The following is a 23606-nucleotide window of genomic DNA, read 5'->3' on the forward strand; positions in this document are numbered from 1 at the left end:
CAAGCGGGAAACACAACAGCCTCGGTCGGCATGACAACGAATCATGACAACGGCATGAATCTTTTCTTTTTGTGGCATTGTTTGCACTGTTAAAATTTAGCTCACTTACTGTATCACCAAATACATCTGTACAGCTGTTGCATAGCTGTGAATTGTGTACATAAACAAGTCATTGTATTTGTGTGTGTGTGTGTCTGTGTGTGTTTATATGTCCAACATCTGAAGAATGTCAATAAAAACAAAACAATTGAACTTTTTGTGTGTTTATTAAGACATAAGTTAAATTGTAAGCAAAAAAAAATATTTTTTTGTAAGCAAAAAATGGACTTTAGAAAAATATTATTGTGCAAAATAAGTTGTCTTACAAAACAGTGGTCTGCGCCGGACAGTTTGTAGCCATAGTCTAAAAAAAAAAAGCCTAACAGCTTGAACACGGAACTGCTAGTGTTGCCAGATTGGGGGTTTTAAGTGCATTTTAGCGGATTTGAACATGTTTTGGGCTGGAAAACGTCAGCAGTATCTGGCAACACTATAAGCTCTTCTTCATGACGACAACCGGAAGTGTACCAACACGATGGGGCGTGTAGCGCCACGTGTGGTTCGGGTGCACAATGCACCTTGCACAATAGCCCGATTTCACTTGTGCATGTAGGATTGGGGGGCGGCACGGTGGTGTAGTGGTTAGCGCTGTCGCCTCACAGCAAGAAGGTCCTGGGTTCGAGCCCCGGGGCCGGCGAGGGCCTTTCTGTGCGGAGTTTGCATGTTCTCCCCGTGTCCGCGTGGGTTTCCTCCGGGTGCTCCGGTTTCCCCCACAGTCCAAAGACATGCAGGTTAGGTTAACTGGTGACTCTAAATTGACCGTAGGTGTGAATGGTTGTCTGTGTCTGTGTGTCAGCCCTGTGATGACCTGGCGACTTGTCCAGGGTGTACCCCGCCTTTCGCCCATAGTCAGCTGGGATGGGCTCCAGCTTGCCTGCGACCCTGTAGAGGGATGAAGCGGCTAGAGATAATGAGATGAGATGAGATGTAGGATTGGATTTCTCTGGCACCCCTGCTGGGACCCTTTGCTCGATTACCAACAGCAGCTCGATTTGGACGTGCATGTAAACGTACTGACTGAGTTTTACTGACAGAGATGAACCCAATGCTCTTCACTTTATCTATCACTTTAGCCATGTCATAGTTGATGTGTAGACTACATAGTCTACAGTAATATATTATACTGACAGTAATAATAATAATAATAATAATGGGGCTGCACGGTGGTATAATGGTTAGCGCTGTTGCCTCACAGCAAGAAGGTCCGGGTTTGAGCCCCATGGCCGGCAAGGGCCTTTCTGTGCGGAGTTTGCATTTTCTCCCTGTTCCCGTGTGGGTTTCCTCCGGGTGCTCCGGTTTCCCCCACAGTCCAAAGATATGCAGGTTAGGTTAACTGGTGACTCTAAAATTGACCGTAGGTGTGAATGTGAATGTGAATGGTTGTCTGTGTCTATGTGTCGGCCCTGTGATGACCTGGCGACTTGTCTGGGGTGTGCCCTGCCTTTCGCCCATAGTCAGCTGGGATGGGCTCCAGCTTGCCTGCGACCCTGTAGAACAGGATAAAGCGGCTAGAGATAATGAGATGAGATAATAATAATAATAAAGCAGCTGTGAAGAAGTGATAATATAAAAGTTCATTTTGTTTTACAGAGAGCCATAAATGCCAAGCAGAATCACACAGATTATTTCCCCTTTAAAGCCCAATGAAATATTTAGGCCAGTAAAGTAACAAGTACAAGCTCAAGAATTCCTTTTTTTTTTTAATAATCACCTGTTTATTTATACTACCTGAGGTGTATAATTGTATTAAAACAATTATACACCTCAGGCTCAGTGAATATTGGTTTATAATATCACTTTGCCTTAGACGAATAATTGTTAATTAACATGTTCATGCTATAGGCCATAAAATTTCTTAAAATAGCTACATATAAAACCATAACTGGAGTAATAATTTCATGAGGCGACGCTGAACAAGTCTGGTCACATTCCTTTCTTCCTACACATATGTACAACGACATACAACTAACCGTCTTCAGTCTGACCCTTTAACAGTGCCACACACTTCCTATGACATTCATCAAATAATATTGGTTCTCTCAAATGTGTGAAATGCTTACCTTTCCTCAGCTGGATTACCTTCTTACGCATGTTATGGAAGAACTCAAAATGAGGAGAATGGCAAAACTTTGTATTGTGTTGAGTGAAGGAAATTCAGTCAGACTTTAGTACATAAACTTTCTATCACTTTGTTTTACACCAACAGTCCTTGTGCATAAGACTAAACATTAATTCACAGGCAAGTGTAATTAATGTACAAGGTATCACATTGTAACAGTAATAATGTTTTAAGGTGACATATTGTTTAGACTTTAAATAGCAACATTACTGACAAAGAATGAAAAGGGTTGGGAAAGTTATGCTTACGTGACAGGTACGATACAGGTATGGGTGGATCCAGATGACGTGAATAAGTCATGCGCTTTTTATTCTTTTCAGGGAACAAAGACTATTAATGCATGTTTGTGTCTCTTCAGTCAGAACAGATGATTTCTGAAAATAGTTATCTGTGTTTTGACAGGTGGCGGTTTTGTTTCTCATCTCGAATATTCAGTGTGTCGTCTGCAAAATCTGATACAATGTCTGATAACGTGAAGCTATTATGAGTTGTTTTTTTCCTTCTTGCGAGCCGTCGTGTACAGGGTGGGTCACAGTTTCGGGAGAGAGAGGCGGGTTGTCCAAGCCGTTGTGTTATACAAGTAGTGTGTCGAAGGCAGGTTAATTAACTCCGGTATAAGGCAACATAGACGCACGATTTTTTCGAGGACATAAACGGTACATAGATCTTTGTCGTTTCATATAGGCAAAGTAAAGAGGCTGGATCCACATATAGAACTGAACCTGACGGCTGGAGGAGACCGATGGGTTATTGATGGTAATCGCCGAGGAAGTCCCGCTCTCGCACGTGACAGTATAAACGCTGGCCCACATGCTGCTCGCCGCTGTCCGACTACAAGGTACCGGGGATCCTTACACTGTCAAGCTCTGATCACTTATTGTTTATAATATTTATGTGTCCCACATCAGTCCAATACAAACAAATACTCTGAGTCTATTCGTAACGGATTAAATACGAATTTTTATGAAATCCAGCGAGGTCGCTCTTTCTGGTTAATCAATACAACTATTAGGCCGACTTTATGCGTATCCGCAATGTGAATGCCTGTGCTTTAATGTATATTAGGGTCTAGTTTTGACTCTGTCTTTTTAGTAAGTGAATAACTGTGGGTCAGTTTAGACTATATAGTATTAACTTTTCTGATAGGCTACTGACTTATTCTACCCTAATTTAAGTTTTAATTTTGATATTATTTTCAAATTAAGTATTACATTATGCAAGGCGATAAAGGCTAGTCAAATTAAGAATTTTAGATTTTTATAAAGCTTTTCAAATTAGCCTGTGTGAAAAAGACTAATGTTGGTAATCTTCCATAAATGAAGCCTTTTTTAACAGACAGTCTAGACCAGGGGTGTCCAAACTGATCCATAAAGGGCCGTGTGGCTGCAGGTTTTCATTCCAGCCATGCAGCAGCACACCTGACTTGGCTCATTCAATCAGCTGAACTGTCTTCACACAGTCAAATACTTGCAGCCACACCCACCCTTGATTAAAGGGTGGGTGTGTCAGTTGATTGAATAAGCCAAATGAGGTGTGCTGCTGCATGGCTGGAATGAAAACCTGCAGCCACATGGCCCTTTATGGATCAGTTTGGACACCCCTGGTTTAGACCAAAGACGGCCATTGGTCATGTGGTGGAAAGGTGTGGTATTTATTGGGGGGGTGCGATTATTTTAAAAGCCACTGTGCGTGCGTGCGCACCCATTAACCCAGTAAATTAATGACATGCAGGCACGGGGAGAACATGCAAGCTCCACACAAAAAGGCCCCCGTTGACCATAAGGTTCAAACCTGGAACCTTCTTGCTGTGAGGTGACAGTGCTCATCATATACGAGTGCATCTCAAAAAATTAGAATACCATGAAAAAGTTCCTTTTTTCATAATTTAATTCAAAAAGGTAAACTTTCATATATTCTATATTCATTAATATAGCTCATGAAAATCAGAAATCCAGTATCTCAAATTATTAGAATATTCCCTAAGATCAATCAAAAAAAAGGATTTACAATACAGAAATGTCCAACTTTTGAAAAGTATATTCATTTAGACACTTACTTGGTTGGGGCTCCTTTATCATGAATTACTGTATCAATGCGGTGTGGCATGGAGGTGATCAGTCTGTGGTACTGCTGAGGTGTTATTGAAGCCCAGGTTGCTTTGATAGTGGCCTTCAGCGTATCTGTATTTTTGGGTCGGGTGTTTCTCATCTTCCTTTTGACAATACCCCATAGATTCTCTATGGGGTTCAGGTCAGGCAAGTTGGCTGGCCAATCAAACACAGTAATATCATGGTCAGCAAACCATTTGGTAGTAGTTTTGGCACTGTGGGTAGGTGCTAAGTCCTGCTGGAAAAGGAAATCAGCATCTCCAAAAAGCTCGTCAGCAGATGGAAGCATGAAGTGCTCTAAAATCTCCTGGTAGATAGCTGTGTTGACTTTGGACTTGATAAAATCCAGTGGACCAACACCAGCAGATGACATGGCACCCCAAATCATCACAGACTGTGGAAACTTCACACTGGGCTTCAAATACCTTGGATTCTGTGCCTCTCCACTCTTCCTCCAGACTCTAGAACCGTGATTTCCAAATTAAATGCAAAATGTACTTTCATCTGAAAAGAGGACTTTGGACCACTGAACAACAGTCCATTTCTTTCTCTCCTTAGCCCAGATAAGACACTTCTGACACTCAGGAGTAGCTTGATATTAGGAATGTGAAAGTTGTATCCCCTTTCTTGAAGATGTCTGTTCGTGATGGGTCTTGATACACTGACACCAGCCTCAGTCCACTCCTTGTGAAGCTCTCCCAAGTTCTTGAATCAACTTTTCTTGACAATCCTCTCAAGACTGCAGCCATCCCTGTTGCTTGTGCACCTTTCCCAGCCACCCTTTTCAGCAATTACCTTTTGTGGCTTACCCTCCTTGTAGAGGGCATCAGTGATCATCTTCTGGACAACAGTCAAGTCAGCAGTCTTCCCCATGATTGTGGTTGTGTGTACTGAACTAGACCGAGAGATAAACTTTGTTCATACTGTTTTACTCAAACTCGAAATGAAATATTCTAATATTTTGAGTTGGTTTTTTTTATGTTTTTGTACTGTATGCCATACTGATTAAAATTAAAATAGAAAAATGCTTGAAACATTTTAGTTTATGTGTAATGAGTCTATAATACATAACATTTTCATTTTTCTTAAATAACTGATGGAAAATATTGAACTTTTTCACAATATTCTAATTTTCTGAGATGCACTAATATATATATATATATATATATATATATATATATATATATATATATATATATATATATATATATATATGTGTGTGTGTGTGTGTGTGTGTGTGTGTGTGTGTGTGTGTGTGTTGGACAAGTCAGCTTTTGTAGGATATCAGCAGCTGCAAAGTGAGAAAAAGACTATGTAAATGAGTTACAGCAGTTAATTCACACTGCCCATGTCTGTTACAGAAGGATGGTGAGTACAAGCCTCTTTGTGATGCGTAGCAGGCCACAGAGGTTTCTGGACCATGTTCTACTCTCTGTTGTATTTTTGCTGTCTCACATAGGTAAGACAAAACATCACACATCAAGAATCCATAATAGCACTCAGTTTAGAGCATTTTAGAGTTGTATTATATTGATTTTGTTGATTGTAATCTGTTCACATCAGAGGATCTTTAATGCATGAATGAGAAACGCACTAAATGAAGTCTAATGGGAAACTGAACCCTTTTAAAAAATGTCAGATATAAAACACCTACACATACAGTTGTGGTCAGAAGTTTACCTACAGTGGCATGAATGCCATCTTGGATATAAATCTCATCTCATCTCATTATCTCCAGCCGCTTTATCCTGTTCTACAGGGTCACAGGCAAGCTGGAGCCTATCCCAGCTGACTACGGGCAAAAGGCGGGGTACACCCTGGACAAGTCGCCAGGTCATCATAGGGCTGACACATAGACACAGACAACCATTCACACTCACATTCACACCTACGGTCAATTTAGAGTCACCAGTTAACCTAACCTGCATGTCTTTGGACTGTGGGGGAAACCGGAGCACCCAGAGGAAACCCACGCGGACACGGGGAGAACATGCAAATTCCACACAGAAAGGCCCTCGTCGGCCACAGGGCTTGAACCCGGACCTTCTTGCTGTGAGGCGACAGTGCTAACCACTACACCACCATACCGCCCATCTTGGTTATAAATGTCATGCCAAAATTTGGGCTTTCAGTAATTTCTTTGAACTTTTCTTTTTCTGTGGCAGAATGCACAGCATACATCTTTAATTAAAAATAAAACACTAGAATTTGGTGCACAAGTTTTAATATTCTTTGGGTTTTCTGAACTCAACACAGGGTCAAAATTATACATACAAGGTCAAAAATATATATACAGCACCCTTAATATTTGGGTAAAATGTCTCTTTGCAAGATTCACCTTGACCAAACGTTTCTGTTTCCCATGAACAAGCTTCTGGCAGAATTCTAGTTGGATATTTCATGACACTTCATGGTAGAATTGGTAAAGTTCAATTATTTTTTTTTCTTGGCATGGACTTGACTTATAAGCACTGTCCATATATTTTCAACAGGGTTGAAGTCAGGACTTGTTTTAAGCTTAATGTTAGATTAGATTAGATTAGATTAGATTAGATTAGATTAGATTAGATTAGATTAGATTAGATTAGATTAGATTAAACTGATTGGATAAAAATTTATTGATCCCTTTGGGCAGGTTCCCTCAGGGAAATTAAGATTCCAGCAGCATCATTACAGATAAACAGAGAAAAGAAATAGAGAAAACTTCTAGATAAATTAAAATAAATTAAGTATTTACATATACAAATATAAAAAGAATAAGATATGGGGAAGAGAGGAAGGGGGGAAGGAGGGGAAAAAAAGGTGGGGGGGGGGCGGCGGTAGGAGAGATATTGCACTTTATATTGCACATTGTCCGGTATTGCTTATTGTTAGGCTAGGCTACTGCTCCTTCCCATCCTCTGTCCTCCTGTTACTCCTCCTCCCCCCCAGAGAGGAGTTCTGCAGTCTGATGGCGTGAGGGACAAAGGAGTTTTTAAGTCTGTTCATCCTGCACTTGGGAAGGAGCATTCTGTCACTGAACAGGCTCCTCTGGTTGCTGATGACGGTGTGCAGAGGGTGACTGGCATCGTCCATGATGTTCAATAGTTTGTCCATAGACCTCTTCTCCGCCACCGTCACCAGAGAGTCCCCAGCTTCATGCCGACCACAGAGCCAGCCTGCCTGATCAGTTTGTCCAGCCTGGATGTGTCCTTCTTGGATGTGCTGCCCCCCCAGCACACCACGGTGTAAAACAGGACACTGGCAACCACAGACTGCTAGAATATCCACAGGAGTTTCCTGCAGATGTTAAAGGACCGCAGCCTCCTAAGGAAGTATAGCCTGCTCTGTTCCTTCCTGTATAAGTGTTTGGTGTTGCAAGTCCAGTCCAGCTTGCTGTCCAGCCACAGCCCGAGGTACTTGTAGGAATCCACAGCCTCCACCTCGACTCCCTCGATCAGAACTGGTCGTGACCTTGGTCTGGACCTCCCAAAGTCAATGACCAGCTCCTTGATCTTCGAGGTGTTGAGCTGCAGATGGTTCCTGTTAGCCTGCTTTATCCTCCACAAGCAGCTTTGATGCATGTTTGGGTTCATTGTCCTGTTGTAAGTCCCAAGTCATGTTCAAGTTTCTGATGATTTATGCTGAAGGATTCTGAGGTAGTCCTCTTTCTTCATTATTCCATCCACTTTGTGCAATGAACTAGTTCCACTGGCAGCAAAACAGCCCCAGAGCATGATGCTTCTACCACCACCAGCAGCTGGTACAGGATAGCTGTATGGTCAGATGAGACAAAGATTGAGTTGTTTGGCCACAATGACCACAATGTACAGAGGTACATTGTGGTCATTGTGGCCAAACAACTCAATCTTTGTCTCATCTGACCATACAGCTATCCTCCAGAAGGCTTTTTCTTTGTCCATGTGGTTAGCTTCAAAATTTAGTTAAGCTTGAAGGTGTCAATTTTGGAGTAGGGGGTTATTTCTTGGATAGCAGCCTCTTAATCCATGGTGATCTGAACTGTAGACAGTGATCCATCAGCTTCCAGTTCATGGCAGGGCTGTGCCATGGTGGTTTCCAGGTTGCTCCTGACCATCCAAACCAATTTCCTTTCAGCTGAGGGTGACAGTTTGGGTTTCCTTGAAACAAAGTGGCTTGGCAAAGTGACTACCCCTCACAATAATTAGCATACAATTGTTTGAACTGATCTTGGAATTTGCAATTGTTTAGAAAAGGCTCCCAGAGACATTCCAGAGTTGTGTATATATGCAATCCTCTTTCTCAGATCTGCACTGAGCTCCTTGGACTTTCCCATTTTACTGTGTGTTGGTCAATCCAATGACTGCTGTAAACAAACCCTTTTTATGAAGGTGCAGAGAAGCTACCAGCTGTAGTCAATCACGATCACTAATGCCGCTTTTCCACTACAAACGCGGCTGAGTCGGGCTGAGCCGTGCCGTGCTGAGTTGAGCTGAGCGGGGCTGTTGGAGTTGCATTTCGACTACAACCGCGCTGAACCGTGCTGGCTGGAAGTGGGTAGACACATTGGGTGGAGTTAGCGAAAGTGGGTGGATGTCACGTGATGTCGTTAAGCAGCGCAAACAGTGACATCAGTGAGCTTTTAAGCGGTAGTCTCACGACCCGAATAGTAAACAATAAACATGGAGGACATGGAGTCGTTAGTGTTGCTGGTCTTGGTGCTGTGGCTTGTTGTCACCGACAACGCGGACAGATACTGGCAAGAGCGTATAGATGAGGCGAGGCGCATAAGGCTCCAGAAATTCTCGTAATTCGTAATTCTTCTTCTTCCGGGTTTGCGGTGTTTACAGATCCCAGCGCGCTCGCGGGGCGTGTGTGGGCATGTGAGGACACTCCTCCTCACCAATCAGTGCACAGGGGAGTGTCTGCTCACGCCCCCAACCTCACTCAGCTCGCTTTGGCTCGCTTCAGCCCCACTCCAAAACGGTGCGAGTTTTAGGGGCTAAGCAGGGCTGAAGCGAGCCGAGTCGTGCTGGTTTTTGGTAGTCGAAACGCGAGCCGTGTCGGGCTGAAGTGAGCTGAAGCGAGCTGAAGTGAGCTGAAAAAGGGTAGTGGAAAAGGGCCATAACAGGAAGTTAAGGGACCTCGGCCTTGGCAAGATAAGAGACATTTTGGAAGTTTCAGCACCTCTGAATTAATAATCTAAGTGAGTAAATTTTTGAGCCTGTATGTTTAATTTTGACCTTATGTTGATTTCAGAAAACCCGAAGAAAATTAAAACTTGTGCACCAAATTCTAGTGTTTTTTTAATTAAAGATGTATGCTGTATAATCATTCTGCCACAGAAAAAGAACAGGTCCAAGAAATTACTGAAAGCCCAAATATTGCCATGACATTTATATCCATTTATGTCACTACATGTAAACTTCTGACCACAACTGTACATAGAAAAAAAGAGCAAAAGGAGTCTGCCCACTTTCACACATGCTATAAAATAAAAACTTTAATATGCTTATTAAGTAAGGTTGTGTTATAGTAGCACTCCTTTTGAAAAATGTTTCCCCTATAGGACGTGTTCATCCTTCTTTTTATATTTGTTAAATATATACACTCACCAGCCACTTTAACAGGAACTTGTTGTTGCTTCTAAGATTCCTGTTCTTGGCTGGCAGGAGTGGAACCCAGTGTGGTTTTCTGCTGTTGTATGCTGAGATGCTTTTCTTCTCACCATGGTTGTAAAGAGTTGCTATGAGTTACTATATCCCTCCTGGCAGATTGAATCAATCTGGCCATTTTCCTCTGACCTCTTTTATCAACAAGGCATTTCCACGCATGGAACTGTTGCTCACTCAACATTTTTGTTTTTTGCACCATTCTGTGTAAACTCTAGAAACCACTGTGTGTGAAAACCCCCAGGAGATCAGCAGTTTCTGAAATACTCAAACCAGTCCATCTGGCACCAACACCCATGCCACAGTGAAAGTCACAGAGATCAAAATTTTTCCTATTCTGATGTTTGAAGTGAACATTAGCTGAAGCTCTTGATTTGTGTCTGCATGATTTTATGGATTGTGCTGCTGTCAAGTGATTGGCTCATTAGATAACTGCATAACAGCAGGTGTATGATCGGCTCATTAGATAACTGCATAACAGCAGGTGTATGGGTGTACTTAATAAAGTGGCCGGTGAGTGTATATTGTTGATCAGGTGGCTTGAGTTACATGTTACTGTGTTTATTCAAGTGGACAACATCTAAAACATATTGTATAGTGTGTCAATAGGTGGCATTCTTCCTGTTATTTATTGCACAGATGGCTTGCAAATAGCTTGAAACACAAAGGTTCATATAACCAGAATGTAATTTAGACAACTTGCTGGACTGGTTTTATCCGTGACTATTTTCCGACTTCCTTCAGTAAAAAGAAGAATGAGTGTTGAGAACAGACAAAACCAAAGAAAGAAAGGAACAATGAAACAAAGAAACAAACAAAGAAATTTGTGTTATTATAGTTATTTTCAGTAGTGTAGTATGTGTAGGTTCAAAAGAAATCCAGTCCCCTCTGAAAGTATGGGAACAGCAAGGCCAAATCTCTTTTTTTCTGCTATACAGTGAAGACAGTTGGGTTTTAAGGATCAGTATGAGATATATCAGAATTTCAGCTTTCATGTCTTAGTATTTACATCTAAGTGTGTTAAACAACTTAGAGTATGGCACCTTTTGTTTGAACCCACCCATTTTTCAAGCAATCAAAAATATTACAACATGGGACTGACAGGTGTTTCTTTTTGCCCAGGTGTGCCCTGTTAGATTGAATGTTTAAACAGTTAATACTTCTGAAAGTCTATTCTTGATTTTAGCCCTGGGGGTCACATGTGAAAAATGCATTTGTTATTAAAAAGGATAAACCAACACGAAGATCAGAAAACTATGTATGGAAGACAATCAAGCCATTTTGAAGCTGAGAAAAAATGGAAAATAAAATCAGAGCCATTACACAAGCATTGGGCATAGCCAATACAATGATGTGGAATGTCCTGAAAAAGAATGAAACCACTGGTGTACTAAAATCCAGACAACAAACAGGTCAGTCAAGGAGAACAACAGCAGTTGATGGCAGAAACACTCTGAGAGCTGTGAAGAGAAACCCATAAACAACAGCCAGTGACAACACAAACAACCTCCACAGGGCAGGAGTGAAGGTATTACAAGCCACAGTTCAAAGAAGACTTTGAGAGTAGAAATATAGAGGCCATACCACTACTCATCAGCAGTAAGAATTGGAAGGTCAGATTGGTTAACTGTTCAATAAGGTGCCAGAAGTTGGTCTGAACTGCAGAAAAAGAAGAAGAAGAAGAAGAAGAAGAAGAAGAAGTTCACAAAGAAATACAGAGACGAGCCACAAAAGTTCTGAAAACAAGAGTAACCTCTACTAAAGTGAGGCCAAAGTGTGGAGAAGGAAAGGACCTGCTCATGATGCAAAACATACAAATTCATTGGAAATGATGGTGGAGGCTTGGGCTTGCATACCTGCTTCTGGAATGGGCTCACAAATCTTTGTTGATGATGTAACTCATAATGGTAGCAGCAGAATGAATTCAGAAGTCTACAGAAATATTATGTGTGCCAACTTACAGAAAAATGCATCTAGTCTAACAAGACAATGACCCAAAACACACTGCCAACACAAAAAAAGGAATTTATCAAGGGGGAAAAAGTGGAAGGTTTTAGACTGGCTAAGTCAATCACACCACTATAGCTCAACTGAGAATGCATTTCACCTCATGAAGATGAGGCTGAAATGAGAACCCCCCCAAAACAAACAACAATTGAAGCAAACTGGAGAAGAATCACAAAACAAGTGTGATGGGATAGATACTGTACCTCCTACATATGCCAAATACCACCCAGCTGCATGCTGATTTATGAGGGTCATTAAACTCTTGATTGGGTAACAATGAAATGAGCAGGCAGAGGGCAAACATTTTACTTAAATATTTTGCTTATTTTTTGGTGGCATGATGGGCCTTTCTGTGTGGGGTTTGCATGTACTCCCTGTGTCTGCGTGGGTTTCCTCTGGATGCTCCGGTTTCCCTCACAGTTCAAAGACATGCAGATTAGGTACAACCCCGATTCCAAAAAAGTTGGGACAAAGTACAAATTTTAAATAAAAATGGAATGCAAGGATGTGGAAGTTTCAAAATTCCATTTTATTCAGAATAGAACATAGATGACATATCAAATGTTTAAACTGAGAAAATGTATCATTTAAAGAGAAAAATTAGGTGATTATAAATTTCATGTCAACAACACATCTCAAAAAAGTTGGGACAAGGCCATGTTTACCACTGTGAGACATCCCCTTTTCTCTTTACAACAGTCTGTAAACGTCTGGGGACTGAGGAGACAAGTTGCTCAAGTTTAGGGATAACCCATTCTTGTCTAATGTAGTATTCTAGTTGCTCAACTGTCTTAGGTCTTTTTTGTCGTATCTTCTGTTTTATGATACGCCAAATGTTTTCTATGGGTGAAAGATCTGGACTGCAGGCTAGCCAGTTCAGTATCTGGACCCTTCTTCTACGCAGCCATGATGCTGTAATTGATGCAGTATGTGGTTTGGCATTGTCATGTTGGAAAATGCAAGGTCTTCCCTGAAAGAGACGTCATCTGGATGGGAGCATATGTTGCTCTAGAACCTGGATATACCTTTCAGCATTGATGGTGTCTTTCCAGATGTGTAAGCTGCCCATGCCACATGCACTAATGCAACCCCAAACCATCAGAGATGCAGGCTTCTGAACTGAGCACTGATAACAACTTGGGTCGTCCTTCTCCTCTTTAGTCTGAATGACACGGCGTCCCTAATTTCCATAAAAAACTTCAAATTTTGATTCGTCTGACCACAGAACAGTTTTCCACTTTGCCACAGTCCATTTTAAATGAGCCTTGGCCCAGAGAAGACGTCTGCGCTTCTGGATCATGTTTAGATACAGCGTCTTATTTGAACTATAGAGTTTTAGCTGGCAACGGCGGATGGCACGGTGAATTGTGTTCACAGATAATGTTCTCTGGAAATATTCCTGAGCCCATTTTGTGATTTCCAATATAGACGCATGCCTGTATGTGATGCACTGCCGTCTAAGGGCCCGAAGATCACGGGCACCCAGTATGGTTTTCCGGCCTTGACCCTTACGCACAGAGATTCTTCCAGATTCTCTGAATCTTTTGATGATATTATGCACTGCAGATGGTGATATGTTCAAACTCTTTGCAATTTTACACTGTTGAACTCCTTTCTGATATTGCTCCACTATTTGTCGGCGCAGAATTAGGGGGATTGGTGATCCTCTTCCCATCTTTACTTCTGAGAGCCGCTGCCACTCCAAGATGCTCTTTTTATACCCAGTCATGTTAATGACCTATTGCCAATTGACCTAATTAGTTCCAATTTGGTCCTCCAGCTGTTCCTATTTTGTACCTTTAACTTTTCCAGCCTCTTCTTGCCCCTGTCCCAACTTTTTTGAGATGTGTTGCTGTCATGAAATTTCAAATGAGCCAATATTTGACATGAAATTTCAAAATGTCTCACTTTCGACATTTGATATGTTGTCTATGTTCTATTGTGAATACAATATCAGTTTTTGAGATTTGTAAATTATTGCATTCCATTTTTATTTACAATTACATTGTCCCAACTTTTTTGGAATCGGGGTTGTAAAAAGCCCCAGCCACTGGGGTTGCATAAGCCAGTGCATACTTAGTGCTGGTCCCAAGCCCACATAGATTGGAGAAGGTTGCGTCAGGAAAGGCATCCGGTGTAAAAACTAAGCCAAATCAAATATGTAGAACATATCTGCTGTGGTGACCCCTAACAGGAGCAGCTGAAAGAAGATTTAGCTTATTATTTGCTCATCAACACACTTGGAATAGGGCGGCATGGTGGTGTAGTGGTTAGTGCTGTCGCCTCACAGCAAGAAGGTCTGGGTTCGAGCCCTGTGGCTGGCGAGGGCCTTTCTGTGTGGAGTTTGCATGTTCTCCCCGTGTCCGCGTGGGTTTCCTCCGGGTGCTCCAGTTTCCTCCACAGTCCAAAGACATGCAGGTTAGGTTAACTGGTGACTCTAAATTGACTGTAGGTGTGAATGTGAGTGTGAATGGTTGTCTGTGTCTGTGTGTCAGCCCTGTGATGACCTGGTGATTTGTCCAGGGTGTACCCCGCCTTTCGCCCGTAGTCAGCTGGGATAGGCTCCAGCTTGCCTGAGACCCTGTAGAACAGGATAAAGTGGCTAGAGATAATGAGATGAAAATGTAAAATAGTTTCAATTATTAATGACCACATTACATATGTTTTGTTCTACCACTAAATGGAATTTCCACTGGCCATGGTTTGCCAGCTCAGGTGTGTTGATGGACAATCTTTGTTTACCCCTCCTTTTATTGGGGCGTCCCTTGACTAGGGCAGGCAGTGCGTCCCCAAACAGGGCTGCCTGGTTGGTTGGGCTGTGCCTAACATGTAATACATTGTCCGGTGAGATCCCATGTGATGAAAACTTCCAACAGCCTGCAAGATTGCCGCTGGCTCGCGGCTTCCAGTCGTTCAAACCTGCCACCAGTATCATTGACAGTTCGCTACAGGACTCGCATACTTTTTTACTGCCACACCTCTTGCTTGCACAGAAATATAGTAGTGTAGGCAGCTGTGCACACACCAACCCAGCTACTCTCTGGACTCTGGACTCCAGTGATCCAATGGAGCACTACGACTGGTGGAAAAGTGAGTTGCCCCGCAGTACGCAGCTCACTTGGGTGGGTGACCACACCTCAGAGATGTCAGGAAGCAGCCACCATTGGCTTCATTCTGAAACATGCCATCTGCAACCATCCACCAACCTGCTGCCATCGACTTTGAGGTTTCTGTCAGGGACCTCACCCTTAAGTTCAGAAAATCTAACCGCAAGGCAATGGTGTTGGGTTTGATAAATTAGGGTGCCTGATACTCACCCAAAGCCAGAGCCCCATCAGTTGAAACAGCATACACTAAGCTAGAAGGTGGGGTTGACTAGTGAGGGGGAAGCTATAAGCTGCACTCGGGCACCTGTTTAAGAGAGACCCTTCACCTCGCCTTGTACACCTCATACCCTTCATGCCTTCTTCGCTGAATGCTGGGCAGTAGATATTGTTCCACAGCAATTTAAAGATGCTATAATCATTGCAATATTCAAAGGTAAACCAACTATCTGTGACAACTATCAAGGTATCTCACTGCTGTCAGTAGCTGGGAAGATCTTTGCAAAACTCCTTCTGAACAGGCTGCAGGACCTGGCCAGGACCATCCTTCCTGAGAGCCAGTGCGGATTCCACGTAGATTGTTCAACAAACAATATGATATTCACATTGCAACAGCTGCAGAAAAGGTCAATCAAGCAAAGAAAGCTGCTTTACACAGCATTTATCAACTTCATGAAGGCCTTTGACACAGTCACCGTGAGACACTATGGCGACTGTTACAGTACTATGGATGCCCAGACAAATTTGTTAAGATCATAAGGAAATTCCATGATGGAGCCAAAGCAATGGTATGATGAGCAGGAAGAACAACAGGGAGCTTCTTAGTATGACATGGTGTGAGGAAAGGTTGTGTGCTAGTGCCAACACTCTTTATGCTATACTTGGAAGCAGTACTGAAGGTCGCATTTCCGGACAATTATGAAACCTCTCCTAGTGTGTATCTTTGGACACATAGAGGTGGAAAGCTGTTCAACCTCTTTCGATTGCGTGCAAAGAGTAAATACCATGAGCTAGTTGTGCATGATCTGCTATATGCTGACGACACCACTCTTGTGGCACAATCCCGTGAAGAGCTTCAGGCAATGCTGGACCACTTTGCCATGGCGTTGACAGCCTTCGATCTAAGTATCAATGCTGGAAAGACAAAAGTGCTGTACCAACCATGAAGATCCTGAAGTGTGCATAAACAGTGAGATTGTCAAATCAGTGAAAGAGTTTACATATCCATCCATTATCCGTAACCGCTTATCCTGTGCAGGGTCACAGGCAAGCTGGAGCCTATCCCAGCTGACTATGGGCGAGAGGCAGGGTACACCCTGGACAAGTTGGCAGGGCTGACACATAGAGACAAACAACTATTCACACCTATGGCCAATTTAGAGCCACCAATTAGCCTAACCTGCATGTCTTTGGACTGTGGGGGAAACCGGAGCACCTAAAGGAAACCCATGCAGACACGGGGAGAACGTGAAAATTCCACACAGAAAGGCCCCCATCGGCCACTGGGCTCAAACATAGAACCTTCTTGCTGTGAGGCAATAGTGCTAACCACTACACCATCGTGACACTGAGTTTACATATCTTGGAAGTCTTATCTCTGCAGACATCTCAATCAACTGAGAGCTCTCGCGGAGAATACAGAGCATCAGCGCAGCATACCGAGCCCTGCAGAAGCAGGTATGGGCACAGAAAGTCATTAAACTGGACACAAAATGTAAACTATATCGTGTCTTCGTACTACTGTGCCTCCTGTACTCAGCTGAAACGTACACCTTATATCGCTGGCATCTGAATAAGCTCACTACCGTGCAACTGCGACATCTCCAAAGAATCATGAGCATCATATGGTGACAGCGTGTTCCTAACACAGAAGTGTTAAACCGTGCCGGCATGAGAAGTGCAGAAGCAATCCTTGCACAGTCACAACTACGCTGGGGCAGTCACATCATCCGCATACCGACTGAACGACTCCCACGAACCGTCTTCGGCAGTGAGCTCAGAGACAGAACACGCCCAATCGTAAGGTCAAAGCTGCGATATAAAGAAAGCAAACATCAAGCGTACAGACAAGCAGTTAGTCAGAAACTGGGAAGAGGCAGCAATGGACTGATGGTGCTGGTGTGGCATAGTGAAATGTGCCGCGGAAATGATTGATAAAAACTGGCAAGTGAAATATGAGTGATAAAGCGCAGCAAGACATGCCAAACGGTCACTACTCCAATCATAGTTGGCAACAACTGATGGCCAGAGAGAGAGATAGAGAGACATATGTCATGTTTAATGATCATACAGTATATTAATATATTTTAAGCACTTTACATTTCCAGTAGTGCTTGAAAGTTTGTGAACCCTTTAGAATTTTCTATATTTCTGCATAAATATGACCTAAAACATCATCAGATTTTAATACAAGTCCTAAAAGTAGATAAAGAGAACCCAGTTAAACAAATGAGACAAAAATATTATACAACCCCGATTCCAAAAGAGTTGGGACAAAGTACAAATTGTAAATAAAAACGGAACGCAATGATGTGGAAGTTTCAAAATTCCATATTTTATTCAGAATAGAACATAGATGACATATCAAATGTTTAAACTGAGAAAATATATCATTTAAAGAGAAAAATTAGGTGATTTTAAATTTCATGACAACAACACATCTCAATAAAGTTGGGACAAGGCCATGTTTACCACTGTGAGACATCCCCTTTTCTCTTTACAACAGTCTGTAAACGTCTGGGGACTGAGGAGACAAGTTGCTAAAGTTTAAGGATAGGAAAGTTAACCCATTCTTGTCTAATGTAGGATTCTAGTTGCTCAACTGTCTTAGGTCTTTTTTGTCGTATCTTCCGTTTTATGATGCGCCAAATGTTTTCTATGGGTGAAAGATCTGGACTGCAGGCTGGCCAGTTCAGTACCCGGACCCTTCTTCTACGCAGCCATGATGCTGTAATTGATGCAGTATGTGGTTTGGCATTGTCATGTTGGAAAATGCAAGGTCTTCCCTGAAAGAGACGTTGTCTGGATGGGAGCATATGTTGCTCTAGAACCTGGATATACCTTTCAGCATTGATGGTGTCTTTCCAGATGTGTAAGCTGCCCATGCCACACGCACTAATGCAACCCCATACCATCAGAGATGCAGGCTTCTGAACTGAGCGCTGATAACAACTTGGGTCGTCCTTCTCCTGTTTAGTCTGAATGACACGGCGTCCCTGATTTCCATAAAGAACTTCAAATTTTGATTCGTCTGACCACAGAACAGTTTTCCACTTTGCCACAGTCCATTTTAAATGAGCCTTGGCCCAGAGAAGATGTCTGCGCTTCTGGATCATGTTTAGATACGGCTTCTTCTTTGAACTATAGAGTTTTAGCTGGCAACGGCAGATGGCACGGTGAATTGTGTTCACAGATAATGTTCTCTGGAAATATTCCTGAGCCCATTTTGTGATTTCCAATACAGAAGCATGCCTGTATGTGATGCAGTGCTGTCTAAGGGCCCAAAGATCACGGGCACCCAGTATGGTTTTCCGGCCTTGACCCTTACGCACAGAGATTCTTCCAGATTCTCTGAATCTTTTGATGATATAATGCACTGTAGATGATGATATGTTCAAACTCTTTGCAATTTTACACTGTCAAACTCCTTTCTGATATTGCTCCACTATTTGTCGGCGCAGAATTAGGGGGATTGGTGATCCTCTTCCCATCTTTACTTCTGAGAGCCGCTGCCACTCCAAGATGCTCTTTTTATACCCATACGAAAAAGAACAGTAAAGAACTTATAAGAGTTTACCACTGTCTTAGTAGTAAATCCTTATAAATATAAGGATAAATCCTTATAAGGATTTATAAATAAATATATATGCCATGTATGATTTACTCCTGAAAGTGGCCCATTTTGCATTTTCCTCATACAAATTTTTTATGAAAATCTAGTATGTATGAAGTGAACATTGTGCATGGTTTTTACAGATAATGTGTATGATGAATTACACCATCTTTGTATGCTTCATGTAATGTTTGTAGTTTTAAATTATATTTTACAGTTTAAAATGTATATGCCTTTTATATGTAAATCCATATATGTTTGTGTTGGATTTACATATAAAAGGCATATACATTTTAAACTGTAAAATATAATTTAAAACTACAAACATTACATGAAGCATACAAAGACGGTGTAATTCATCATACACATCTGTAAAAACCATGCACAATGTTCACTTCATACATACTAGATTTTCATAAAAAATTTGTATGAGGAAAATGCAAAATGGGCCACTTTCAGGAGTAAATCATACATGGTATATATATTTATTTATAAATCCTTATAAGGATTTATCCTTATATTTATAAGGATTTACTACTAAGACAGTGGTAAATTCTTATAAGTTCTTTACTGTTCTTTTTCGTATGGGATACCCAGTCATGTTAATGACCTATTGCCAATTGACCTAATGAGTTGCAATTTGGTCCTCCAGCTGTTCCTTTTTTGTACCTTTAACTTTTCCAGCCTCTTATTGCCCCTGTCGCAACTTTTTTGAGATGTGTTGCTGTCACGAAATTTCAAATGAGCCAATATTTGGCATGAAATTTCAAAATGTCTCACTTTCGACATTTTATATGTTGTCTATGTTCTATTGTGAATACAATCTTAGTTTTTGAGATTTGTAAATTATTGCATTCCGTTTTTATTCACAATTTGTACTTTGTCCCAACTTTTTTGGAATCGGGGTTGTACTTGGTCATATATTTATTGAGGAAAATGATCCAATATTACATATCTGTGAGTGGCAAAAGTATGTGAATCTTTGCTTTCAGTATCTGGTGTGACCCCCTTATGCAGCAATAACTGCAACTGAACATTTTGAGTAACTTTTGATCAGTCCTGCACACCGGCTTGGAGGAATTTTAGCCCATTCCTTGATACAGAACAGCATCAACTCTGGGATGTTGGTGGGTTTCCTCACATGAACTGCTCGCTTCAGGTCCTTCCACAACATTTCAATTAGATTAAGGTCAGGACTTTGACTTGGCCATTCCAAAACATTAACTTTTTTCTTCTTTAACCATTCTTTGGTAGAACGACTTCTGTGCTTAGGGTTGTTGTTTTGCTGCATCACCCACTTTCTCCTGAGATTCAGTTCATGGACAGATGTCCTGACATTTTCCTTTAGAATTCGCTGGTATAATTCAGAATTCATTGTTCCATCAATGATGGCAAGCTGTCCTGGCCCAGATGCAGCAAAACAGGCCCAAACCATGATACTACCACCACCATGTTTCATAGATGGGATAAGGTTCTTATGCTGGAATGCAGTGTTTTCCTTTCTCCAAATATAACGCTTTTCATTTAAACCAGAAAGTTCTATTTTGGTCTCATCCATCCACAAAACATTTTTCCAATAGCCTTCTGGCTTGTCCATGTGATCTTTAGCAAACTGCAGATGAGCAGCAATGTTCTTTTTGGAGAGCAGTGGCTTTCTCCTTGCAACCCTGCCATGCACACCATTGTTGTTCAGTGTTCTCCTGATGGTGGACTCATGAACATTAGCCAATGTGAGAGAGGCCTTTAGAAGTTACCCTGGGGGTCCTTTGTGACCTCACCGACCATTACATGCCTTGCTTTTGGAGTGATCTTTGTTGGTCGACCACTCCTGGGGAGGGTAACAATGGTCTTGAATTTCCTCCATTTGTACACAATCTGTCTAACTGTGGATTGGTGGAATCCAAAACCTTTAGAGATGGTTTTGTAACCTGTTCCAGCCTTATGAGCATCAACAACGCTTTTTGCTGAGGTCCTCAGAAATCTCCTTTGTTTGTGCCATGATACACTTCCACAAACATGTGTTGTGAAGATCAGACTTTGATAGATCCCTGTTCTTTAAATAAAACAGGGTGCCCGCTCACACCTGATTGTCATCCCATTGATTGCAAACACCTGACTCTAATTTCACCTTCAAATTAACTGCTAATCCTACAGGTTCACATACTTTTGCCACTCACAGATATGTAATATTGGATCATTTTCCTCAATAAATAAATGACCAAGTATAATATTTTTGTCTCATTTGTTTAACTGGGTTCTCTTTATCTACTTTTAGGACTTGTGTGAAAATCTGATTATGTTTTAGGTCATGTTTATGCAGAAATATAAAAAATTCTAAAGGGTTCACAAACTTTCAAGCACTGCTGTCATTGGTTTTTTGTTAAAAATAAATGCATGCGGCCTCACTGACTGGATTTAGCAACTATTACTGCCTTTCACGACAGTGCACACTGCAAAGAAGTTCTTAGCAAAGTTGCTCTTAAGACTCCTTACGAGTATTTTTGGGAAAGCCACATACAGAGGCAATGTTCATTGCTTAAGAGTGTCTTTAAACTCGCTCTTTTGCCCTAAAGTGCAATGTTGTCTGGAAACCTATCCCTGATTTGTTGTCTCATATTCATGGTTTAATCTTAAACTCAGAAGTATTCAGTGTATTGCAAAAACAAAAGAATTGACTTTACTGTTAGAATACTTTTGGAGGGGACTGTGATTTACCTAGAAGTTAAAGGTGCTGACTGCAAAGTCATCTGAAAAAAAACATTATTGTGCATGCCATTTTCCTATGTCTCGCAAGAACAATGTCATGCAGATGAGATGTGATCATTTTAATGTGTTAAAGGTTACTTTTCTCCATTTTGGGACCATTTTCCTACCTCTTGAGGTAAAGAGTATGGTGCTATTGAAATAGCCAAATGCGAAGAGCTTTAAGTAATTAGCATAGCTATGGAACTGCTTCACACCAAGATGGTGACACGTTGAAAACATCATGACAATTAAAAATTTATTTCCTACCAGCAGATCGCATTACATCCAAAAGCTGAAACATGCAGGCATCGCAGATCCATATAATTTACCCATAATTGTATTTATTTATTTATTTATTATGCCTACTATGCTCTCTCTCTCTCTCTCTCTCTCTCTCTCTCATTTGTGCATGTACGGAGTGAGTGTCAGAATGATCTGCGAGTTGTGAGAGGAAGCCTCTTTGGCTTATTCTTAATTTTCTATCTTTTATACGTCCTTTTATGTGTTTTGGTGGCTTGTTTGGTTTTTTTGGTTGTTATGAAACTCTACAGACGTGGTAGATTGTTTTTTTGTTGTTCTCCCGCGGAGTCAGTTACCAGCCTGGGTTGGTAGCGTGGCTGCCACGTGAGCAACGGAGTTCGAAAGTTTGACAAGACAACATGGTGTAAAAGTTCAATGTTCTGCAAGTGTTGAAGAGTGTGTTTTGGCTATCGGTAAAGTTGTTGGTCATGAATATATTAAATCGGCCTTGTGCATGAACAACGCAATTGTGTTTTTTCTCAGTACGGTTGAGAAAGCTAGAGAGGTAATTGCAGCTAACACCTGTTCTTCCCAGGGGTGGAGCTAAAGGGGGTGGGCAGGGCCATTACCCCTGGGCCTTGGGCCCTCCCCCTAGCCGTACAGGGCCCCACCCTTTGACATTCAGGCCCTCCCAATAAATGTGCCTTATGCGATTCCATTGGAAATTCCTTGAAACCTACAAGTTTTCACATGATTACAGACTAGTTGACCTATATATCTCTCATTTTTGCTACACATTCTTATCATGGTTAAAAAAAATAAAATAAGAAAAACCCCTGTGAAATCAGGATAGTTGAGGCTTTTCTTGGGTTCGAGACAACTGTGAACGCATCCGCTTCTGAACTGGAGGGCCGAATTATTAGGCATTGAAGGGAATGGCTTAGATCTCTCCAGATGCCGCGGACAGGGTTATGATGGCGCAGCAAACATGAGTGGAATTTATTCTGGTGTTCAAGCAAGAATAGCGGAGCGGGAGCCCCTTGCTTTGTATGTGCACTGTGTGGCTCATTGTCTGAATTTGGTATTGAATGATTCTGTCAAAACTATCCCAGAGATTAGACAGTTTTATGATGTGGTTGCCAACAGTGTTAAGAGATGGGCATTACTTGGCGACTTATTGAGCCCAGAGAGCAGGGACATAACCTTGAAACGCCTCTGCCCAACCCGCTGGTCCTCCTGCTACAATATGCTTGTTGCATGAAAGTACAGATATGGAGACGTCATTAAAGCTCTCGACAAGCTCTCACTTACAAGTGAGAAAACAAATGAACAAGATGAGGCAGATGCACTTAAAAAGGCCATTACTAAATTTCAGTTCATATTTTTAATCAGCCTTCAGACAAAGATTTTGGAGTGCACTAATGCCATCTCAAAGTTACTGCAGGAGAAGACCATTGATCTCCTCAAAGCGTCTGCATTATTGCAGAATGCTGTACGAACTCTACAGGAGTACAGGGAGCAGTTTGATGAGGCAAAGGCTTCCACTCTGGCATTGGCTGTGAAATGGGGCAGTCAAATGCAATTTGTAGCCACCAGGTTGAAAAAAGTGAAGCGCCACTTTGATCACCTTAGCGAAGAGTCGGCTTTCCGATGCAGAACATTATTTTCGGGTGAATGTGTTCTATGCATGCCTTGATGTAATCATTCAGCAGCTGTCACAAA

The 23606-nt window shown here is 41.7% G+C and overlaps 2 protein-coding genes across 8 annotated transcripts in view; both read left to right on the forward strand.

The window, feature by feature from the left end:
• Nucleotides 1-2503: 2503 nt before the first annotated feature.
• Nucleotides 2504-23606, forward strand: part of LOC132873196 (adhesion G-protein coupled receptor G2) — a 194613-nt gene continuing 173510 nt past the window's right edge. For all 7 annotated transcript variants that reach the window (XM_060908529.1, XM_060908534.1, XM_060908535.1 and 4 more), the window contains exons 1-2: nt 2504-3056; nt 5688-5785. In XM_060908529.1, the coding sequence (XP_060764512.1) occupies nt 5692-5785 (94 nt within the window). In that variant the 5' untranslated portion in view covers nt 2504-3056; nt 5688-5691. The remainder of the gene's footprint in view (nt 3057-5687; nt 5786-23606) is intronic.
• uspl1 (ubiquitin specific peptidase like 1) overlaps nt 14360-23606 on the forward strand; it is a 504778-nt gene continuing 495531 nt past the window's right edge. Inside the window, exon 1 of the mRNA XM_060908539.1 lies at nt 14360-14381. The gene's annotated coding sequence lies outside the window, so the exon portion shown is untranslated. The remainder of the gene's footprint in view (nt 14382-23606) is intronic.

Source organism: Neoarius graeffei, chromosome 25, assembly GCF_027579695.1.
Source record: "Neoarius graeffei isolate fNeoGra1 chromosome 25, fNeoGra1.pri, whole genome shotgun sequence".
NCBI lineage: Eukaryota > Metazoa > Chordata > Actinopteri > Siluriformes > Ariidae > Neoarius > Neoarius graeffei.